Source organism: Tinamus guttatus, unplaced genomic scaffold (assembly GCF_059628265.1).
Source record: "Tinamus guttatus ecotype Peru unplaced genomic scaffold, ASM5962826v1 Tinamus_guttatus_pri_ptg000033l, whole genome shotgun sequence".
NCBI lineage: Eukaryota > Metazoa > Chordata > Aves > Tinamiformes > Tinamidae > Tinamus > Tinamus guttatus.
Window position 1 is genome coordinate 6,248,046 of NW_028288567.1, and position 18,741 is coordinate 6,266,786.

The following is an 18,741-nucleotide window of genomic DNA, read 5'->3' on the forward strand; positions in this document are numbered from 1 at the left end:
TGATTTCCTGAGACCACCCAGAAGGGTAAACAGTATATGTCTGTGGAGCAGTTGCCTTCACAACACTGAAGTTAGTTTGATTCTGTTCTCTTGCAGGCTTTGGTTTGATGAATTTATAGGCCTTTGGGTGTCAGTTCAAAATCTTCCCCAATGGGAAGGGGTAAGTATTTACTCTTTATCTAAAATACAGAAGACTCATTTAAATATTTGTACAGTATGCTTGCAAAACATCTAAAAAAAACAGTGACACAACTTTTTTATGCTTTATGTAATGTGAGAAGGGATAGTTGATAATTTTATGATTAACAAGCAGTTAACAAGCAGTTACTGGCTCAGTAAATAAGCAGCATTGTGCTTGGTGAGCATTGTTTAATTGCTTGCTCAGGCAGCTTTCCCTTCCCTTGGAAATGCTGGCATTTTCCAGATGGCTGTTAATGCTCGTGATGATGCAAAGTGCTGTTGTAATTGCTGCGGTGAGAACCGTGTAAAATTCCATCCTTATAATATACCACCTTCTTAATGATGCCTAATTTTGAGCAGTAATGTAGTATCTTCCTTTGAACAACTGCCTGTGATTATGTTCACTCTATGTATGCTTCTCCTGTTACGACAGATGCTTTATTTCTCTCTTTTCCTCATTTGTAGAAACTTCATTTCTGTATTTCTTTCCTCAGGCTAAATGCTAAGCAGTAGGTACTGCACTCTCTGTGGCCAAAAATAGCAGTGGACAATATCTCTCAAGCAAAACCCTCTACAATTTGCCTGTGTGGCTTTTTGATCATCTCATATGATGAGGTGTAAGCTTGAAAAAATATAACAAATCTCATTCTTGAGGCAGTGGTATCAGCATTTTAGGTGCAGTTGATGTCAACTGGTCAATTCCTTGGCTGTACTGCAGTGAAACTTGGTGAATTACTAGGCTTTTTCTGGACTCAGTATGAACATAAGCTCACTGACCATCTGTCTCTTTTCATTAATCTCCTATCTTTATATTCAAGGACGATGACATGGTATCTTCAGAGAGAGCTGATTTCCGTAGTACTATTGAGTGTCACCTTTGTAGCACACACAGTCTCTGGGTTTCTGGCAACTTTTGCATGAAAGAGCTTGTGCTTAGGTCTTTCTGATTTGAATCATGTTTCACCACTGTGTTTTGATGAACTGTTGATGCTTGTCTGGAGTTGAACAGAGATTATTTCTAAGTTTTATTTAGGATTGTCTGTAGCCACTTCTGCATATTCCTGGTGGTTATCAAAAAAAAGCACAATTCTACCTACTTTTTCTGACAGAGGGATGACAGCCCGCACGTTTAGTGTAATTATTTGGCTTGCTTCTGTCAACTGCTCTAATCAACATTTTCATGAGTCTGATATTTTTGCTCTTCCACTGATTTCCTGGTTTGCTGAGAAGGCACAATCTTTGTTTTCCACGATGCTTTTGCTTCATGTTTCCTCTGCTGCGTTGTCCATCTAAAAGACAGGCTCGCTCATTTTGCCAAGCTTGGGTTCAGATAGTATTAGACACGTGGGCCCTGGCTTTGCAATTCAATTTAAGCCTCTAGTACCTAGCAAGATTTTTTTCTTGGCTTGCTTCGGCAGGAGTTGGACTTGCTATTTGAAAGAAACTAGAATCAATCGCCTTTGAGGTGCGTGGCAACGAAGTTTTCAGTGGGTATTTTCTAGTGTCAAGCAGAGGTAGATAAAGAACTGTGACTTAAAATACTGTAGTGCTTGTCTTCAGGCTGTGGCAGGTGTGATAGTCCTGAACTCAGTTTATGTTTTTTTCAAAAGCTATTGCATCCTTCAGACTGAGAGGTGAAGTGTGCTTTGAATCTCTTAGCCTCAATGACAAAAGCTTTTTAATTGGGTGGGATTGTGTTAAGCCCTTCCTTCTGTTTTAACCATAGCTCAAAGGCACTCCTAGAAGTGATGAGGCGCTTTGAACATCTGATACATATTTTCATACTTGGAAGAGCTCATAAAAGGAGTACTGGTGAATTTTGGTGAGGATATCCTTCCCCTTCTTCCTGCCTCTAAAGTCAGGGTATCATAGTGACACTTCATTTTTTTCCCTTAGTCCTAGTCTTTCCTCAGAACACCTTCCAGGACTGTTTTGGACTCGTGAAACAGGTCTCTCTGGCTGTCTTAATTCTTTGTGGATGCACAATACTGCCATGCTACCTAACAAATAATGCCCGAGAGACAAGCCATAGGTATTTGGAAACCCAACCTTATAAGCAAGGCACTATTCAGGCCCAGCAGGTCCATTTTCTAGAAATATGGTGGTTCCTGTAGAAGCTGAACAGTTGAATTTGTTCAGTCACCTGGGCTCATTATCACTGCAGCTCAGTGTGCTGTTGGATGCATGTGTGTGTGCTGTCTAATCTAGGTTTTCTAGGTTGACAGATAAAGTGGGCAAAGTGGGCTCTTTCCCTTAACCGGGGGGCAGTTTGTCTTGGGATAACTGCTTTTTCTCCTTGTTTCTCCCGGTTTCCCAAACCGCACGTCTTGTCCAGAGCTCATCTTTCTCATCTTTGTATTGAAAAGGATTCTTAAAATGTATTTGGATAGGGTCACATACTTCAAAGTATTCTCTAGGCCAGTTTCTAATACTAACTGATCCAAATAGTTCTCTACTAAAAAATTGTCAAAATTGAATATCAAAAAGTATTGAAGTGGATAGGAGGTTTCTGTTAGAGAACTGTGTGATCCCCAAGTGCATTTTGCATGCCAGTCTGTATACATTATAACCAAAGTGAAGCCTGTTCTATTTCAAGATTTTGCCTTGAAAAGCAAAAGCAAAAAATTGCTTTCATATTGAGGTTTTTTGTGAGGACTCTCTACTGTCTTCTGGAGTTTGTTCCAAATGTTCACCACAGAGATATGAAGTCTTCTACACCCTGTTGGTAAAAAGGTGTTGAGAGTTGTGTTTGAAGCACTCTGAGACTTATTACAGGCAACTTGTGGGAACGGAACCACAGCTTGTTCTTCTGTGATGTGGGAGCTGCTCAAAAGGGGAAAAGATACTTCTTAACAAAAGCTGGAGGCTTTTGCAGTGCATACTTCACATACAAGTTTGTGTTTTGTTCTTCATGTACTGTCCTTCAGAGCTGACGTGACAAAGTGGTTTAGAAAACTAGAGTGATGGTGGGTGTGTTCTGTCCTGTGTGTTAATACAGAGTGTGGAGGAGGAGAGGAGTTTGAGTACACCTTCAAAAAGACCTGAAGTTAGAGATGGGGTGTATGTGCTGATAGGCTGTGTGTTTCAAGGAACTTGTACTTTTTTTTTTTTTTTTTTTTTTTTGCTTACTCATAAGCATTGAGTAATGACTTTGCCTCCTTCAGGTAGAAACTCCCTGCAGATGTGTTATGAAATACGGTATTAGTGACTTCTGGTGGTGTAAAGTCTTACTTTACAAGTGATTTACTTCTATGGATACCTTTTGCCTTGCAACTGTAAGGCAGACTAGAAAGGTTTTATGCCTGTTTTTGTAAATGTATTCTTATGAATATTTTCATGTTTCTTGGTTGTTTTCAGCATCTAGTAAACCTTTTTGCTCGTTTGGCCACTGACAACATTGGGTATATAGATTGGGATCCATACGTACCAAAGGTAATATTGATCACTCTATGAAAATAAATATTAATCGTATTTATTCAACAAATTATTCTTTATTTTATTTTATTTGTAGTTACCCTGTAGTTACACTGTAACACAGTGGTATCACTGTGTTATGAAGACTAGCTTATTTCAGGTTTATCTCTTTTCCTTGTTACTTGCCCTTGGCATACATGATGCAGTCTCCTTAAATATTCTGGTCCTATATCTGATGCCAGGATTTTCTGGAGTTTTGTTTAATTCCCATTTAATTAAACTTTTGACTGATTATTCTGTTTAAATATATCTATTTCAAGATTTTTATTTTATTGCAAGTTTAAGGCAGATGAGAGATCCATGGCTTGCTGCGTAGCATTCAAGTTGCAGAGCTGTGGGAAAGGACTTCTAGATTAACAGATCCAGTTTAAGGGAAATGGGTGAAAATTTGTTTTGCAACTGATACACCTGCATATGCCTCTTCAGTAGTATCAAAGAGATAGTATACTTGAAATTATGTAACTCGAGATAGTATGTTTGTAATTATTTCAGGTTATCTCATTACAGAAAAAGAAATAAATGATTCTTAACTTGAATGTTAGGCTACCGAGTTTTTCTGAATTTGAGGAAATGGAATATTTTGGCTTTCTGTAAAAAGGCTTCTCCTGTCCTAGTCTCAGTCTCAAGAGATTAAACTGTCCATGCCTTTTTTCTATTCAGAGAATAGTTGCTCTGTCAAGAGAATGGAACAAAATATGGTGGAACCAGTCTGTTCTAGTAATGTTTTAAACTGATACTATTTTAATAATGTTGCTAATAAACAGCAAGTAACTTTTTCTTGCAGATTTTTACCAGGATTTTGAGGAGTTTGAATCTTCCAGTGGGTAGCAACCAAGTTGTTGTTCCAAGGTTTTTAACAAATGCTTATGATGTAGGACATGCAGTAATGTGGATCACAGCCATGATGGTTAGTAGCACTTTTGCAAAATACAACAAGCTATTAATGCTAAACTGTAAGCAACTGTGCATTTAAAATAAGTCTCTTTCTGCTGTTTAGCTTCCTACAGAAACTTTTTGGCTCTGTTTTGTCCTGTCCCAGGATTTATTTTAGTACAGTATCTTACTGGTTCACTGCCAGCTACAAATACCCCTGCAAATGCACGCTTAGACTTGCTGTCCAGAATTCATTCACTTCATGGCATACCTTCCCACATCAGATGGGGGAGAGAGTGCTGCTTAGTGCTGAGTTGGGAGGGAGGAGCTTGCAAATAGTGTTTGATGCTTTGAGTCAATGGCTGTTTTCATTGGGAATGCTTGTTGATATCTCATAGTGCTGTGTGCTGCCTTTTCATCTTAAACTTGATCCTCATAGTAAAGCTGCATGTTTTATTTTGGACAGGGTGGACCAAGTAAGCTAGTGCAGAAGCACTTGTCTGGATTGTTCAATAGCATCGCCTCTTTCTATCATCCTTCAAATAATGGGCGCTGGCTGGTGAGTTTCTTGCCTCTCAAGACAAAAACTTTGTTGCCTGTAATGTTAGCAGTCAAACTTGTCAAATCAAAGATGCAGATAGGGGCACAGTGTTCCCCACCCGTTTGTCTTTTGGTTTTATAATATATTGAGTCTTTAAATTCCAGTCTGTGTCATCACACTGTAACTCAAATTGCACTAAGCTTCTGATGTGGGGAATGCAGCATATGGGAGTCTCCTTCAGGCCTCCTGAATTGCTGACCTACCATGTCCCAGATAGCAAAATATAATTTGGGTTAGCCAAAAGTAAAGTTGATTTTTTTTTTTTTTTTTTTTAATGCATATCTAGCTTGAAGTATAGCCTTTTTGATGGTGTAGCTAGGGGATTTTTCTGCTAGAGAATGCGAGGGCATGTCTGTGATAGCTGGTAAAAGCTGCAAGCTGCAGTGGTAGGGCTGGTCTAAGCTGTGACAGAGGAGCTGACTCGCTTTAGAACAGGGTGTTTACGTAAATGTAAATGTACAGAGAATACTCTCAAGGACCCAAATTTCTGGTGAGTAATTTTGTTTTTTGACTGTATTCTTTGCCCATTCTTTTCCTTATTTTAAAAGAAACAAGAGGTAAAGTGTTGGCAGCATAACCTTGCTGTTTTGCCAGTAGAAGCTTAATGATCAACTTATGACCTTATATTTTAGAACTTTTTGAAGTTTTTCTTTGTTAGGTTTTGCTATTGCTGAATAATGGAAATCGAATGAAGCATTTCTTGTATATCCAACAGAACAAACTGATGAAACTGCTTCAAAGGTTACCCAGTGGTGTTGTAAGGAGGCTACATCGTGAGCGCTACAAGAAAGTGACATGGTTAACTCCTGTGCCTGATAGTCATAAACTTACTGATCAGGATGTTACCGAGTTTGTAAAATGCATTATTCAACTTGTTCTTCTGGCTATGTTCAGTAAAACTGGAAGCCTGGAGGCTGCTCAAGCACTGCAGAACCTTGCACTGATGCGTCCTGAGTTAGTAATTCCACCTGTACTTGAGAAGTAAGTTCTACAGAAACACTGCAACTTTTCCATTCTCTTATTGGCAAATATATACTCCAAGTCACATTAAACAGTAGATTATCCCTGCTGCTATTGAATGTTAGCAGTGTGTGCTGCACAGGTAAACTTTACACACATCTCAGAGCAGTCACCTGCGTCAGGACAAAGTGAGGACGACTTTCCTTTCCTTCTTTTTTTTTTTTTTTTTTTTTAATGTCTGGCTAGTGAAATATTACCTGGAAGTTAGGGAGTTTACACCGTAAACTTGTGTAATAGCTTGTGTAATTTAGGGTGGTCCCCAGGTTGTCTGCACTGCTATTAGCATTTTATGTCAGATAGTGGGTGGATGAAAAGCAATTCTCATGGGATGAAAAGCAATTCTCAATGAGTAATTTCAAAATACTATATTTTTTTCCTAGTTGAACAGCTTTCTTCCTAGTGCCTATGCAAATCTTTAGCACTTTCCCTTTAATTATCCATGTTGTAAAACCAATCTAGAAATTAATTTGTCTTAAGAGCCTTTCCCGAGTTCCGCACCTTTTTGGCTCAACTCTTTATAAGAACTTGATTAATTTGCTGTTATTTGAAAACAATTCAAATATAGCAGTTCCAAGAAAGAGAGCAATGGAAGTCCATGTTGGTTACGACTATGATTTCAATTTGGAGAACAGACTCTATCTGTTCAGTTGATCAAACTGTCAGTAGTATGTTTGTCTTGGCTGGAATTCCATGTTCATTTTGTTGAGTAATGTTTCTTCTTTCTGCTTTGAGTGATGTAGGTCGGGGTAGCAGAATGACTCCAGATGGAACTGTAGTGGTTAATAACAATAAGAAATCTTATGCAATTTATTAAAAGGCCTTGGTGTAAAGAGAGCAGGTTTAAAAATCTTGTAATTTAGCAAGTTAGAGAATTATGAACTCTAATGTAACATTAAATGATATCCTGTATCTATTTAGAGGTAATAAAGGCAAATGTTCATGCTTGCAACAAGAATCTTACTCTTTCAAGTACAGAGCATGCATTATTTTATGTGTATGTTTTCAGTATTATCATAAATTGAATTTTATAAGGACTGTCTTTTATAATAAGCCACTAAGCATATAATTGAACAGTGCCACCTGTGCCACTTAGCTCTTGAAATCCAAAAACCCAAAACGTAGTAGAACTGGCTCTAGAATTCTGTGCAGTTATTAATCCCTATGCTGCAATAACTAACAAAATTATTTTCTTCTGAATGTTGTGAATAGAGCTAGTCAGCTGGAAGAAACATACTCTAAAAAAACATTGGAAATACATTGCAAAAACAATTTTAAACTGTTGATTAGCTTTTTTTTTTCTTGTAGAAATTTTCTAACTTTTTTGCAGAAAATATGTATAATCCACTTTCTTTGAAGACTTTTGGAATTGTTATTGTTCCTAATATGGCTGCTCTGAAAATTTCTAGAACGTATCCTGCACTTGAGACATTGACTGAACCTCATCAGCTCACAGCTACTCTAAGCTGTGTGATTGGAGTAGCGCGTAGCTTGGTATCAGGGGGGAAGTGGTTTCCTGAAGGTCCTACACACATGCTACCTCTACTGATGAGAGCATTGCCTGGGGTGGATCCAAATGACTTCAGCAAATGCATGGTGAGTGCACAGTTTTTAGAATATGACTAATTAGGTCATTCTAACAGCTTAAAAAATAAAGATACAAAAGCAAGGAAAACTCATTTTTCTTAGCCTGATTTTGCAGCCCTATTCCTGCACAATATTTATTTGTAAGAAGTTGTTACAAGCTTTTAACTTAAAATACTGCCTGTAGTTTTTTGGACAATGCCAAGGGATCTGTGTTGCTTAAAACAATCTACTCTTACACTAATTTGTTACTGATGGTGTTGAATCGCAAGTCATCTAACCTTTATGAGACAACATAGAGGTTCAGATCAAGGAAGCACTTCTTTCTGCCAATTTTTTATCAAATTACATCTTAAAGACCCTTATCCTCAGGAATTCATATTCATTGAATATTCAAAAAACATAAATATTAACTTGTGCAGTTTTAAAATTTAGCAGAAAACAGATCAGAAATCAGAAAAAAAACAGAAATCTGTGATGTATAGTTCCCACTTGAAGGTCTTGGGAATTTTTTGCTTGGAATCAGAAATAATTATTGAATTTTTAGACTGGTAAATAAATAAATCCAAAGTACTCTTTGGATTTATTTATTTAATGTAGCGATTCTGCTTTAGCTCCCAGGTACTAATTTCAGAAGCTTTTTTTCTTTTAAGTGTGTAATACAGTATTATTAGAACTCTTTGCAATCTCAACAGATTACATTCCAGTTTATTGCAACGTTTTCTACTCTGGTGCCTTTAGTAGACTGTTCATCTGTATTGCAAGAAAGAGATGACCTGTCAGAGGTAAGAATGCTGTAGAACTATGAAAAATAATATAATAACCTACACTTCAGAATTTCTAGCAGTGTAACTTTTTCTTTAGAAATATTACTAGTTTGCTGCTGTCTTTTTTTTTTTTTTTTTTTTTTTTTTGGAGTAAAGTTGTATTTTTTAAAAAAAAGTCCATGTACCCCCTAATACTTACAAACTACATTTGCTTGATCAATTTGATGGAGTTGACATCTACTTAGGAATTGGCCATGTATTCTTGGCATTTTTTTTATTAGTGATAGGTTGTTGTGGATGTGTGTAAAATTTGAATTGCTTAATATTTTTATCTTACCTCAGCTGGACAGTGTCCTGTGCACCCTCAGTCTGAGCCTGAGCTACTCCTGCTTTGAGTAGATTGCATTAGATAGTTTCTCTAGAGAGGTCCCTTACCACCAGCATTTTTCTGTGATTCTGACAAAGTAGCAGCTTCATGATTATTAAAGGTTTGAAGCTTATTATTACTGTAAGACTTTCAAGGTAACAGTAAATCGAAAGGAAAATGCAGGTGATTCCAGTGTTGTTATGAGAGATAGACATATCCCTTCTAGTCAAAATTCTTAATGCAGGATAAAAGACTACCAGGTTTGGAGGCTTTGAAAGGAGCTTGGTGTCTCCTGTTGTTGAAAACTTCATAAGTTTAAAAATAATGGGATGCTGCTTCTGTTTGTATTTATTTTTCAGAAAACTAATGCATTCTTGAACACTTAAGGGCTGTTTTCACCTTATGGGAAAGCATATAAAAATACTCACACCTCTTTAAAAGTGTTCCTGTAGTCATGCTTCTCTCTTCTGATTAAGGTGCTGTTGCTGTCTCTTCAGATGCTCGTTAAATCTCTTCTAATTAAGAGCTAGTAATATCATTAGAGAGTGAGCCTCATCTCCCTCTTCTGTGTTCTATCCTTTGCTGCCCCTTCATTGCTGTCAGACACTGCCTCCCCACCTGCCCACTGCTTCGCAGCACTGCCTGTGCACATCTGTAATCTTACAGTTCCCTGCTCTCCATTCTTCCACTGCTGTTCTTACATATTGTCTTTTTCATGGAGCAAAAAATACAGGAGGGAATGGGAAGCAGTTTCTGTCCTTCACTGCTGTCTTTATTTACTGCTAGACTTCAGAGTTTCTTTTCTAATTACTTTTATTAAACAGCAGCAATTCCAGCACTGATAGTGAAGCTGTACCTGGCACGCTACATATGAGGCAGCAGCAATATTGCCTATGGTAGCTGAAACTGCTGCATAAAACCTGTTTTGTCTGCTGTTAGGAGACTGTCTTTGGAGTTTTAAGAGTAGGTGGTAGTTATGGAGCAGACAGACTGTAAATACTCTAAAGCTATTGGAAGCTAGTGCCCCAGAATTGCAGCACTTAATATCAGAGGAGTTTGTTTGCTGAGTGCTTAACATAAATACGTTAGCACAGCCAATTCTGTCACTACTGTTGGCACTCGCAGACAACCTTGCTAGGAAGGAGGATCAGTAGTGAGGCTAAAGGCTGTGTCCATGGAAACAGACCTACTTCACCCTGAGAGCTTATTTGACTAAACATAAAAGCCAGGAAATCTCGTAGGACAATTTAAAGAAAATATGATCGTTGTTTCATCTAGTGTACTTGAAACTAATTATCAGTTTGAAAAACACACTGTCATCCATCTCACTTAAATTGAAAGTCTTATTGAACTTGTTACTGTAGGAAACAAAATAGGTTGCTTCCTTAAGAAAAATCCCACTTGCGTTTTTCTCTTGTTGGAAAACTGTAGGTGGAAAGAGAACTGTGCTCTGCAACTGCTGAATTTGAGGATTTTGTACTACAGTTTATGGATAGGTGAGTAGAATTGGTGAAAGTTTGTCATGAAAACCATAATAAAACTTCCCCCTTCCATTTACTAAAAGTGCAATTATTCTATCTGTGTAGATGTTTTGGACTTATAGAAAGCAGCACGCTAGAACAAACCAGAGAGGAGACTGAAACTGAGAAAATGACTCATTTGGAGAGTCTAGTGGAATTAGGTCTGTCTTCAACTTTCAGTACAATCCTTACTCAGTGTTCAAAAGATATATTTCAGGTAGGTATAACATGGTCTTTCCATATAATTTTATATGAGGCTGTGTTTTTTTGATTGTGAATGGCTGGTATATTGTATCACTTAATTATTTTTTATAATTTTAGGTTGTGATATTCATATCTCTGGTAATTTTTACTTAATTTACTTCCTTGCTTTCCACTTCTCCCCCTCTCCCTACCACTCCTTCAACTGGGCAGAAAAATCAAGAAGCCATGAGGCTATAATAAGATCAGAAAAATTATCTGGATTAAAGTAATTGTGAGAGAGGAGGTTGGAGAATCCATGGCGTTACATGGACAGATTCTTTCCATGCAGGTTGGGATAACATATTTTAGCCTGTTTGCGTTCAAATTATTTTACTTATATTTGAAGATGGTAGATTGAGTATACTTTGAACCAGAGTTACTCATGTATGTTGATAACATTCGAGATCTTCCTGAGCAGCTTCTGTTCATATAAGCTGTTTAATTTCCATTCATAATATGACCAACTTGAAGGGTGGCTACATTTCACTCAGCTTCAGGTAATCTGCAGAACTTCTTGCTGACTTCTCTGTCTCTCAGTTTTGAATTTTAATTTGATCATGTTTGTGACTGTTTCAAAATGCTATAGTATTATGCACATTTACCTTCTGTGTAAACGTAAATATTCCGTGATGCCTTCTTTAAATGATAAGGTAACTTCCATTTTATGTTCCTTTTTTAGGTGGCCTTGGAGAAGGTTTTTAACTTTGCTGTTTCAAATATATTTGAGACAAGAGTTGCTGGTCGGATGGTTGCTGATATGTGCCGAGCTGCAGTAAAAGTGAGAGAGAATGCTCTGATTTCACTTGGTCTTTAAATAAAAAAAAGTGTATATGCATACACACATGTACACACACACATACACACTACTATTTTTATATTTAAGGCCTTTATTTTTTCTTGTAAATGTAGATAGTTCTTAATACTCTCCCTTCTAGAAATGCAGAGGTTGCATTTGGCACTCAGGATAATCGACCAAGTATTTTTAATTGTAGTTGCATTATACTTCGTGTGTGCTTTATTGAGAGTTTGAAAATCATGGTCAGGTTGAGTTGTAATTAGAGTTGTGCTGCAATATTTCCTATTCTACACTCTTTCTGTTTTTAAAGAATTTTTATCAATGTGTGCATTGAGTTATATAAGGTGTGAGGTTTTCTTGATGGACTATTTATGATGCTATTTCCAGTGCCGCCCAGAGGAATCCTTGAAGCTTTTTGTACCCCACTGCTGCAGTGTTATATCTCACCTTACCGTCAGTAAGTTGGAAATATTTCTAGTATTTTGCTTCATTTTGGTCTATTTTTTTTTTTTTTTAAACATTAAAAGATGAATATTTTTCTTTGCCCTCCTCTTCCTTTTCCTCTTCCTTCTCCGAAATTCATCTCAGTGATGGAAGATTTATTCTGCCTATGTTTTTTTTTCCTTTGAGTTTTTACTATCAAGACATAAATAAATTACAAGAACAAGGTTCTTCAAAAAATAAGCAGTTTAAAATATGTCTTAACTTATTCCTGTGCTCACCAAAAGGTAGACAAGGGATTAAGTGTGCTGAAGTAACTTCTAGATGGCTGAGGTGAAGAATGGATGGATTGGAAGGGTTACAAAAAAAAAGGGTTGGGAGTAAGCTTTTGAGATGCAAGAATCTGGTTTATTGTTTCCTTTTCCTAAAGCTGACTGGAGCATAGTAACAGCAGTGCTTGTTTCTCTAGATGATGATGTCTTGCGTGATGAAGAGCTGGATAAGGAGCTACTTTGGAATCTTCAGCTCTTGTCAGAGGTATTGCACAGGGTGCTTTCCCCCCACCTTGCATGCCTTCGCCAGCAGGGAATCCTACTTAATGCCCCTGGAAGAAATGAACAGCAAAATTCTGCTCCTGCATAGTTGTATGAAAGATATTGCATAACATAAGATGAAAGTGAGTGTTTGAAGAAAATAAAGGTATGCTAGGTACAGTTTAAAAAATGAAGCATTTTGATGTATGTAATTGAGGTTAGGAAAAAAAAAAGGGGTCAGGATAGGGAAAAATTAACATCCTTTCCTAATAGAAACTTTCTAAAATGAATCTCAGTGTTAATGAATAGATATAGAAAACTTGGAATCAAGAAGCACTAAGTATTGCAGTAGTTGTGTGTTACTTCAACTTTTTCAACTGCAATAGAAATGGTAGTTCATATGCAAGTTCAGTCTCCGAGTTGAATTAGGTGTGACATAGAGAGTGCAACTTGCTACAGGCTCTCTTGAGCAGTTTAGTCATTTCTATAGTCCAGAACAGAATCTGTTACATTTCAACTGTTTGTCTTTCAGTTACATTCTCAAATGTTTGTCTTTCCTATTAGATCACTCGAGTGGATGGAATGAAGTTGCTACCGTACAGGGAGCAGCTTGGGAAGATTCTGCAGCGAACCCTACATTTAACCTGTAAGCAGGGTTACATTCTGTCTTGTAACCTACTGCACCATCTTCTCCGTTCTGCTACACTTATCTACCCCACAGAATACTGCAGTGTGCCAGGTGGCTTTGACAAGCCTCTTTCTGAATACTTTCCTATCAAGGCAAGGATTTTCATTTATTTAGGATTAGGGGATTTGACTTTTTTTAACAATCCTGGGCTATTTTGTATCTTAAACATAGGTAGCAGCTATGGAAAGTGTAACTGAAAAATGCTTTAAGCTTTGAAATGTCTTTAGCAAATTACAAGTTACTTGAATATTCAAAACAGAGAGAGCTAAAAAGTGAGTGCTGATTGTGAGTTATTTTATAGCGTGACACGATTGAGGAGTGTGCATGTGTAATTAAATTACATCATTCATGATGACTGCATCCAGGGCAGTGCAAAGTTAAAAGTACCTTTCCTATGTTGTAATGCTATAAAATATGATGTGTTGGATTGAGACTTTGCTATCATGTGTTAACTTTGAAGTTAAGGGAAATGTTGCTGTCCTTTAGCCTATAATTGCAGAAGTATTTGTAACTAACACTGATCTACCTTTGCGGATGAAAGTTGCCCTCTTTTCTGTTTTTTCTTCCTATTAATGCCATCAGATTGTAGTGAGTAATGAAATATTTTCACTCATTTTGCATGCACCCTCCAGTACAGAACGGCTGCAAAAAAGGCAATACTATGTTTAAAGACAGAATAACAAATGAATAGTGACATCAGGTTGAACTTCATCTTGAGATAAAAATGGAAGTAGAAGTGGCAATATTTTAAAAGTTTTTAAAACTTTAAGTTTTTTTTTTAAAAAAAAAAAGGTTTTTAAGTGTTTTGGTTTTTTTTTTTTTTGAAAAAAAAGAGCAATGTGCTGGTCTGCTGTTATAACTTTGGGGTTGATTTAGCAGCATCTCAGAAAATCAGTGGATTAGTCAAAAGGCCTGTTTGAGTATAAAATTGTGTTTTGCCTAAAAATGTTCTTGTATACAATTTTAAACAGAAAAATCTCATGGTTATTCCTAAAAGCCGGTGCAGATCTATGAAATGATGAGAAAATCAAGTAGGACCGGATATTCCTTTGAATAAAAAGACAAAAATGTCTCTTAACATATAAGAATATAAACTACTAAACATGCATATTTTTTTTTGTTGTGGGATGACCTAGTGTTGTATAGAAATTCCCACTTAAACTAACCTTTATTTTAAAAGAAAATGCCAGACTTCTAGGTAGTAGTTCAAAACTACTAAGGAGCATTACAAAATGGCCTAGCCTCTTTGTGTGCTCTGTAGGAGTATGAATTGGCAGAGTTGAACTTAAGAGTAGTCTCAATTTGTGCCTAGCTAAAGGGAGGAGGAAGTTATTTTTTCAGTTAGGACAGTGCTGTCCTTGGCCTGTTATTAAATTCAAATATATACTGTGTTCAAGGTACTTTGTAGATAGTATATGACATTTAGGATTTCTATTTGGTTTCACAATGTCGTATTTGTTTTAAATAACTACTTTACAGCACTAGCTAGGTTGTGTGGGGGTTATTTACTAATATTAAATTTTAAGTGAAAATCTTTCTGCTTTGATTAATAGGACATGTTTTATTTCTTGTAGGACTGGGGTAAACCAGGTGACCTGTGGAACTTGGATATCCAGTGGCATGTTCCTTCACCTGAGGAAATAAACTTTGCATACTATTTGCTGGATACTTTCCTTCAGCCTGAGCTCACCAGGCTAGAGCAATATGCAGCTGGAAAACTGGAAATGTCCAGGTCAGTGGTGGTATGTAATGCAGAGAATTTGTGTATCCTCTAATGGTTGTTTCTGGTAGTTACTGCCAATTGTATTTGCACTGTAGAAGTGCGAGAGTGAAATACTATTGCACTGTCTTTTGATATTATTGCAAGTAGCATTCCAAGTTTTTTGATTTGTTAAATTATGTTTTGGTGGAAGTGCATTTCCTAAAATAGGTAACAGATTACTTTGAATAAAGACATGCCTTAAAAATTCCCAAACAGAAAAGGTTTTGTGCAAATATAATCAATATCTTCAATGCTTAGTTTTATGTTTTGTATTTACACTACCAGTTATGGTTCCACTTAGTTTTTCTTGGTGACTCAAGTTCTTCCTCTGGAGTGCCTCTTGCTGCATTAGCACAACCAGTATGTGTTCTGAAGCTATGAAATGGAGCACAGACTGATTAGGCTTTGTAATCTGCTTCTCCCCGCTACCTCCCTGCAAGTAAAAGGTGGGGTGGGTTAACTGGTGCGCTTAACCAGAATAGCTTTCTGATTCAGTATGAAGTATTTCCTCACAGAAAGCAGTGAGGGCATCATGAGCAGAAGGGAATGGAAGCAAGGAAGAGTGTTAGCCAGTCTTGCTCAACTTTGACATGAAACTGGAAACTAAAGTTTCCTGTGTGCAAGATATTCGTGAATTTAGTGTATGCTAAAGCAGTGAAGACTAACAAATAGCTAAAACTATTTAGAAGCATTATACCTTACCCTTTCTTTATTTCTCATCTTAAGGCTTCTCTCCCTTGCAATGTTATGTATCTCATAGGTATCAGCATATGACATAATGCTTTATGCTGTGAAGTGCTGCTCTGTGTGAAGGCTTCCAGATATTTTTATCTATGATCCTCACATTGCTCTCTAACTCTAAAATGCAGCTTGTGCACAACACATCACTTCCCCGAAACGTTATCCATAAAGTACCCTTAAACTAAAAGAAAAAAAATAATGTTTCGTATTTAAATGTTTCTTTTTCTTGTTTCTCTTCTGTCTGATACCTTATATGTAAAGCCATTAATTTGTAATAGAACGGGACTTGATTTGGTCAAGGCTTCAATCAGCTACTTAATAGAAATTATGATGATTTGGACAAATATAGCCAAATGTTTGGCAATTAAGTTGGAAGGTAAGACAGGAAAAGCGCAAGGGTAGAGAATACTGTTTGTAGCTGTGTAACTGGTGTGAATGAGCAGCTGAGTAAACTACTGCTACTGCTGTGAATTCCAGTACTTAAAATTGCTGAAGCTAGAATTCTCAAGTTCTTTTTTTTCCAGTATTCAATTGACTGATAATTGGAATTTAAGTGTTTTAAACATAGTTAGAAGGTTCAGAATAAGACTTATATTGCAAAAGATTAAATGAAAAATTCTAGTGGTCTTTGTTTAACAAATATTTAGAGACTTTAAGTAGTGGTGACTAGGGCATATTCAGCTCAGAATTTTCAGAGGAGAGCTGAAAGGAATAATTTAACAAAACAGAGCTGCTCAGTCCAAAGATTGGCCAAATTTTATCATTCTGTATTAGATGGTGCTGCTTTAAATAAGAAGAACCTAAACAACACACCATAATTTTCTACGAACACAGAAAGAAGAAAAAAGTGTTCATGTTATGGTCTGTTCAGAAAACACAATTTAACATACTCACTCAGAGAAAGCATTCCTTCGTCTTACCCCTGGTAGAAAGGACTTAGCTGCTTTTGGAGAACAGAGAGAAAAATGGTGGTAATAGGATCTGATCCCAGCATAGATAAAACTTAAAAAAAAAAAAAAAAAAAAAAAAAAAAAAGTGAAATCAATCATTTTAAAATAAATTTCTCTCATTTCAGTTTCTCTCATTTCAATGTGGCTTCCTTTGTTTCAGAATGTATAATTTTCAAAATGATTTTTCAGAAAATGAAGTTGGAATGTTGTTCCGCAGTAGTACTGGGCTGGATCAGAAAAACACAGCTTTTCTGTAGTGTATCCTCTTGTGGTTAGAACCATTAAAGCTTTAAAAACATGTTATAGAACCTTATGAAAACAGACATATTTGTCACTTTTATGTTTCCAGCCACTTGGCGTAACTGTTCAAGTGATTGTGTTATGTTCTTTCTTTCAAGAGATGATGTGCAGCAGTGCCTTGTTATAGTTCATAACTGCTTGATTGGTTCAGGGAATATTCTGCCTCCCCTAAAAGGAGAAAGGATAGCTCATCTGTAAGTAAAATTTATTCATATAAAATCAGAAACATCTTAGCAATTGTATGCCAAGGTACTGTTTTTTTGATCTTTTTTTCTTACTGCCATAATTCTACAGAACTGCTTTTACTAATCACTTTTAAAGAATGCTTCTACTAACATAAAATTTGAAATAATGATTTGCCAAAGCAACAGAGTGTTTAAAGTATGAAATAATACCAAGTGCTTTTCGTGCAAAACTGAAAACATTTTGAACAGGTAGGTGACATCGTCACATTGCTGGTAGTCTTTTAAGTAAAGGCAGTGGAATTTAGGATGTGTTTAGTATCTAGGGAGAAACCAGGGATTCCAACTCTCAACTCTGCATCCACTATCAGTGATTCAGCCACTCTCTTTTTTCCTATGAAGATTTCTTAAAATGTGACTTGCATAAAAAGAAGCAAACTTGCTTTCCTTCAAAGGAAACCTCCAATCCATAGTGTGTTGTCCTCTTATTTGTAGAAATAATCATCAATATTCTGAATTTACCTCCTTCCTGGCTGTGTCTTTGTATTGAAGTAGGAGGTAAATACTTTTTTGAAAACGCCTATCCATGAGGAAACTGGAAAAACACTTGAGTAAACTTTTTTGAAGCAGCAGGAATTTTTGGTTGTGGTGTTCAGGTTATAGAAGGATCAGTGTTTAGTACATGGGATTGTTTCTTATGTCTGGGCTGTTTCAATAAATAAAGCTGAAAGATTAGCGTTAAAGGCCAATGTTAATTTGATCCCAGTGTTCCTATTGTTGCATATCATGTTTTGAAGTACTGGGGTGGGGGGAGGGTCCACTTTAGCTTATAGCCTAAGTCTGCATTTGAGCCCTGTAAAGTTGTTGAATTTTTTTTCCCAAAATGCCAGCTACTAAAAGTGCCAAGGAGTGATTTTGTTTCAGATGTTTTATTTTACAAGCTTAGCCTGTGTGAGCACCTTTCTTGTAGAGGAGAGGCTTCTCTTCAGTGCATTTTCAAGCATTTCTGAAGCTGTAGAGATTTGTAGGGGACGTACTTTACCACTAACTATATGGGAAGCTTAGGGATTTTTTTTTTTTTTTTTTTTTTTTTTTAAGCAATGAAATACTTTGATCCTGTGGAAAGCCCTATTGAAATTAATAGCTTTGCCAGTGGAGTGTTGTAAGGAATATCCCAGTCTCGTTCTTGGTTTATGGTTGTTACAAGTTGAGGAATTGTTGCTGTTCGGCCCAGGCATCTGAACTGCAAAGTAGGGAGATCTCGGTATTATTTTTAGCTTTGTTTTAAAATGTAGACTTCTGTTTCGGACCTTGGCTAGGTGGCAAAGGTAGCTGTGTTTGCTTGGAATGGAAGGGAAGAAAAGATCCGTAATCTTTCTGTAGACTACCTGGGGAAAAAGCTAGGAAAGAGCATTTTTTTCATCACTGTCTTCATAGATAGGAAAACCTTATGGGAAATTAATTCTCTCATTTTTATCAGGGAAAGCTGTTTAAGGGCAAAACTGTTTTAAAATACTGTAGAAATACTTTGCTACCATGGCCTCATCTAGCTGTCAATGTATCCAGCATGCTGTATAAAATAAATGGGTTACTTTAGTGTTTCCAACTGCCTAATGTTGCATTTCTCTGTTACCTATTTCTATAGGGAGATTTGGTGGTGGGGTGATTCCCCTTGTTTTTAGAGGTTAAGTTCAGAAATATTCCCTTCTGAGTATTTCAAAG

General features: G+C 36.7%; 1 protein-coding gene across 1 annotated transcript in view; it reads left to right on the forward strand.

Moving 5' to 3' along the window:
• The window catches only part of PSME4 (proteasome activator subunit 4), a 57,208-nt gene that overhangs the window by 14,648 nt on the left and 23,819 nt on the right, over nucleotides 1-18,741 (forward strand). The window contains exons 6-20 of the mRNA XM_088532560.1: nucleotides 97-160; nucleotides 3,538-3,612; nucleotides 4,439-4,561; nucleotides 4,994-5,086; nucleotides 5,844-6,109; nucleotides 7,555-7,741; nucleotides 8,425-8,514; nucleotides 10,295-10,359; nucleotides 10,450-10,600; nucleotides 11,306-11,404; nucleotides 11,810-11,879; nucleotides 12,333-12,400; nucleotides 12,961-13,176; nucleotides 14,659-14,816; nucleotides 16,936-17,031. Of these exons, the coding sequence (XP_088388686.1) occupies nucleotides 97-160; nucleotides 3,538-3,612; nucleotides 4,439-4,561; nucleotides 4,994-5,086; nucleotides 5,844-6,109; nucleotides 7,555-7,741; nucleotides 8,425-8,514; nucleotides 10,295-10,359; nucleotides 10,450-10,600; nucleotides 11,306-11,404; nucleotides 11,810-11,879; nucleotides 12,333-12,400; nucleotides 12,961-13,176; nucleotides 14,659-14,816; nucleotides 16,936-17,031 (1,821 nt within the window). The remainder of the gene's footprint in view (nucleotides 1-96; nucleotides 161-3,537; nucleotides 3,613-4,438; nucleotides 4,562-4,993; nucleotides 5,087-5,843; nucleotides 6,110-7,554; nucleotides 7,742-8,424; nucleotides 8,515-10,294; nucleotides 10,360-10,449; nucleotides 10,601-11,305; nucleotides 11,405-11,809; nucleotides 11,880-12,332; nucleotides 12,401-12,960; nucleotides 13,177-14,658; nucleotides 14,817-16,935; nucleotides 17,032-18,741) is intronic.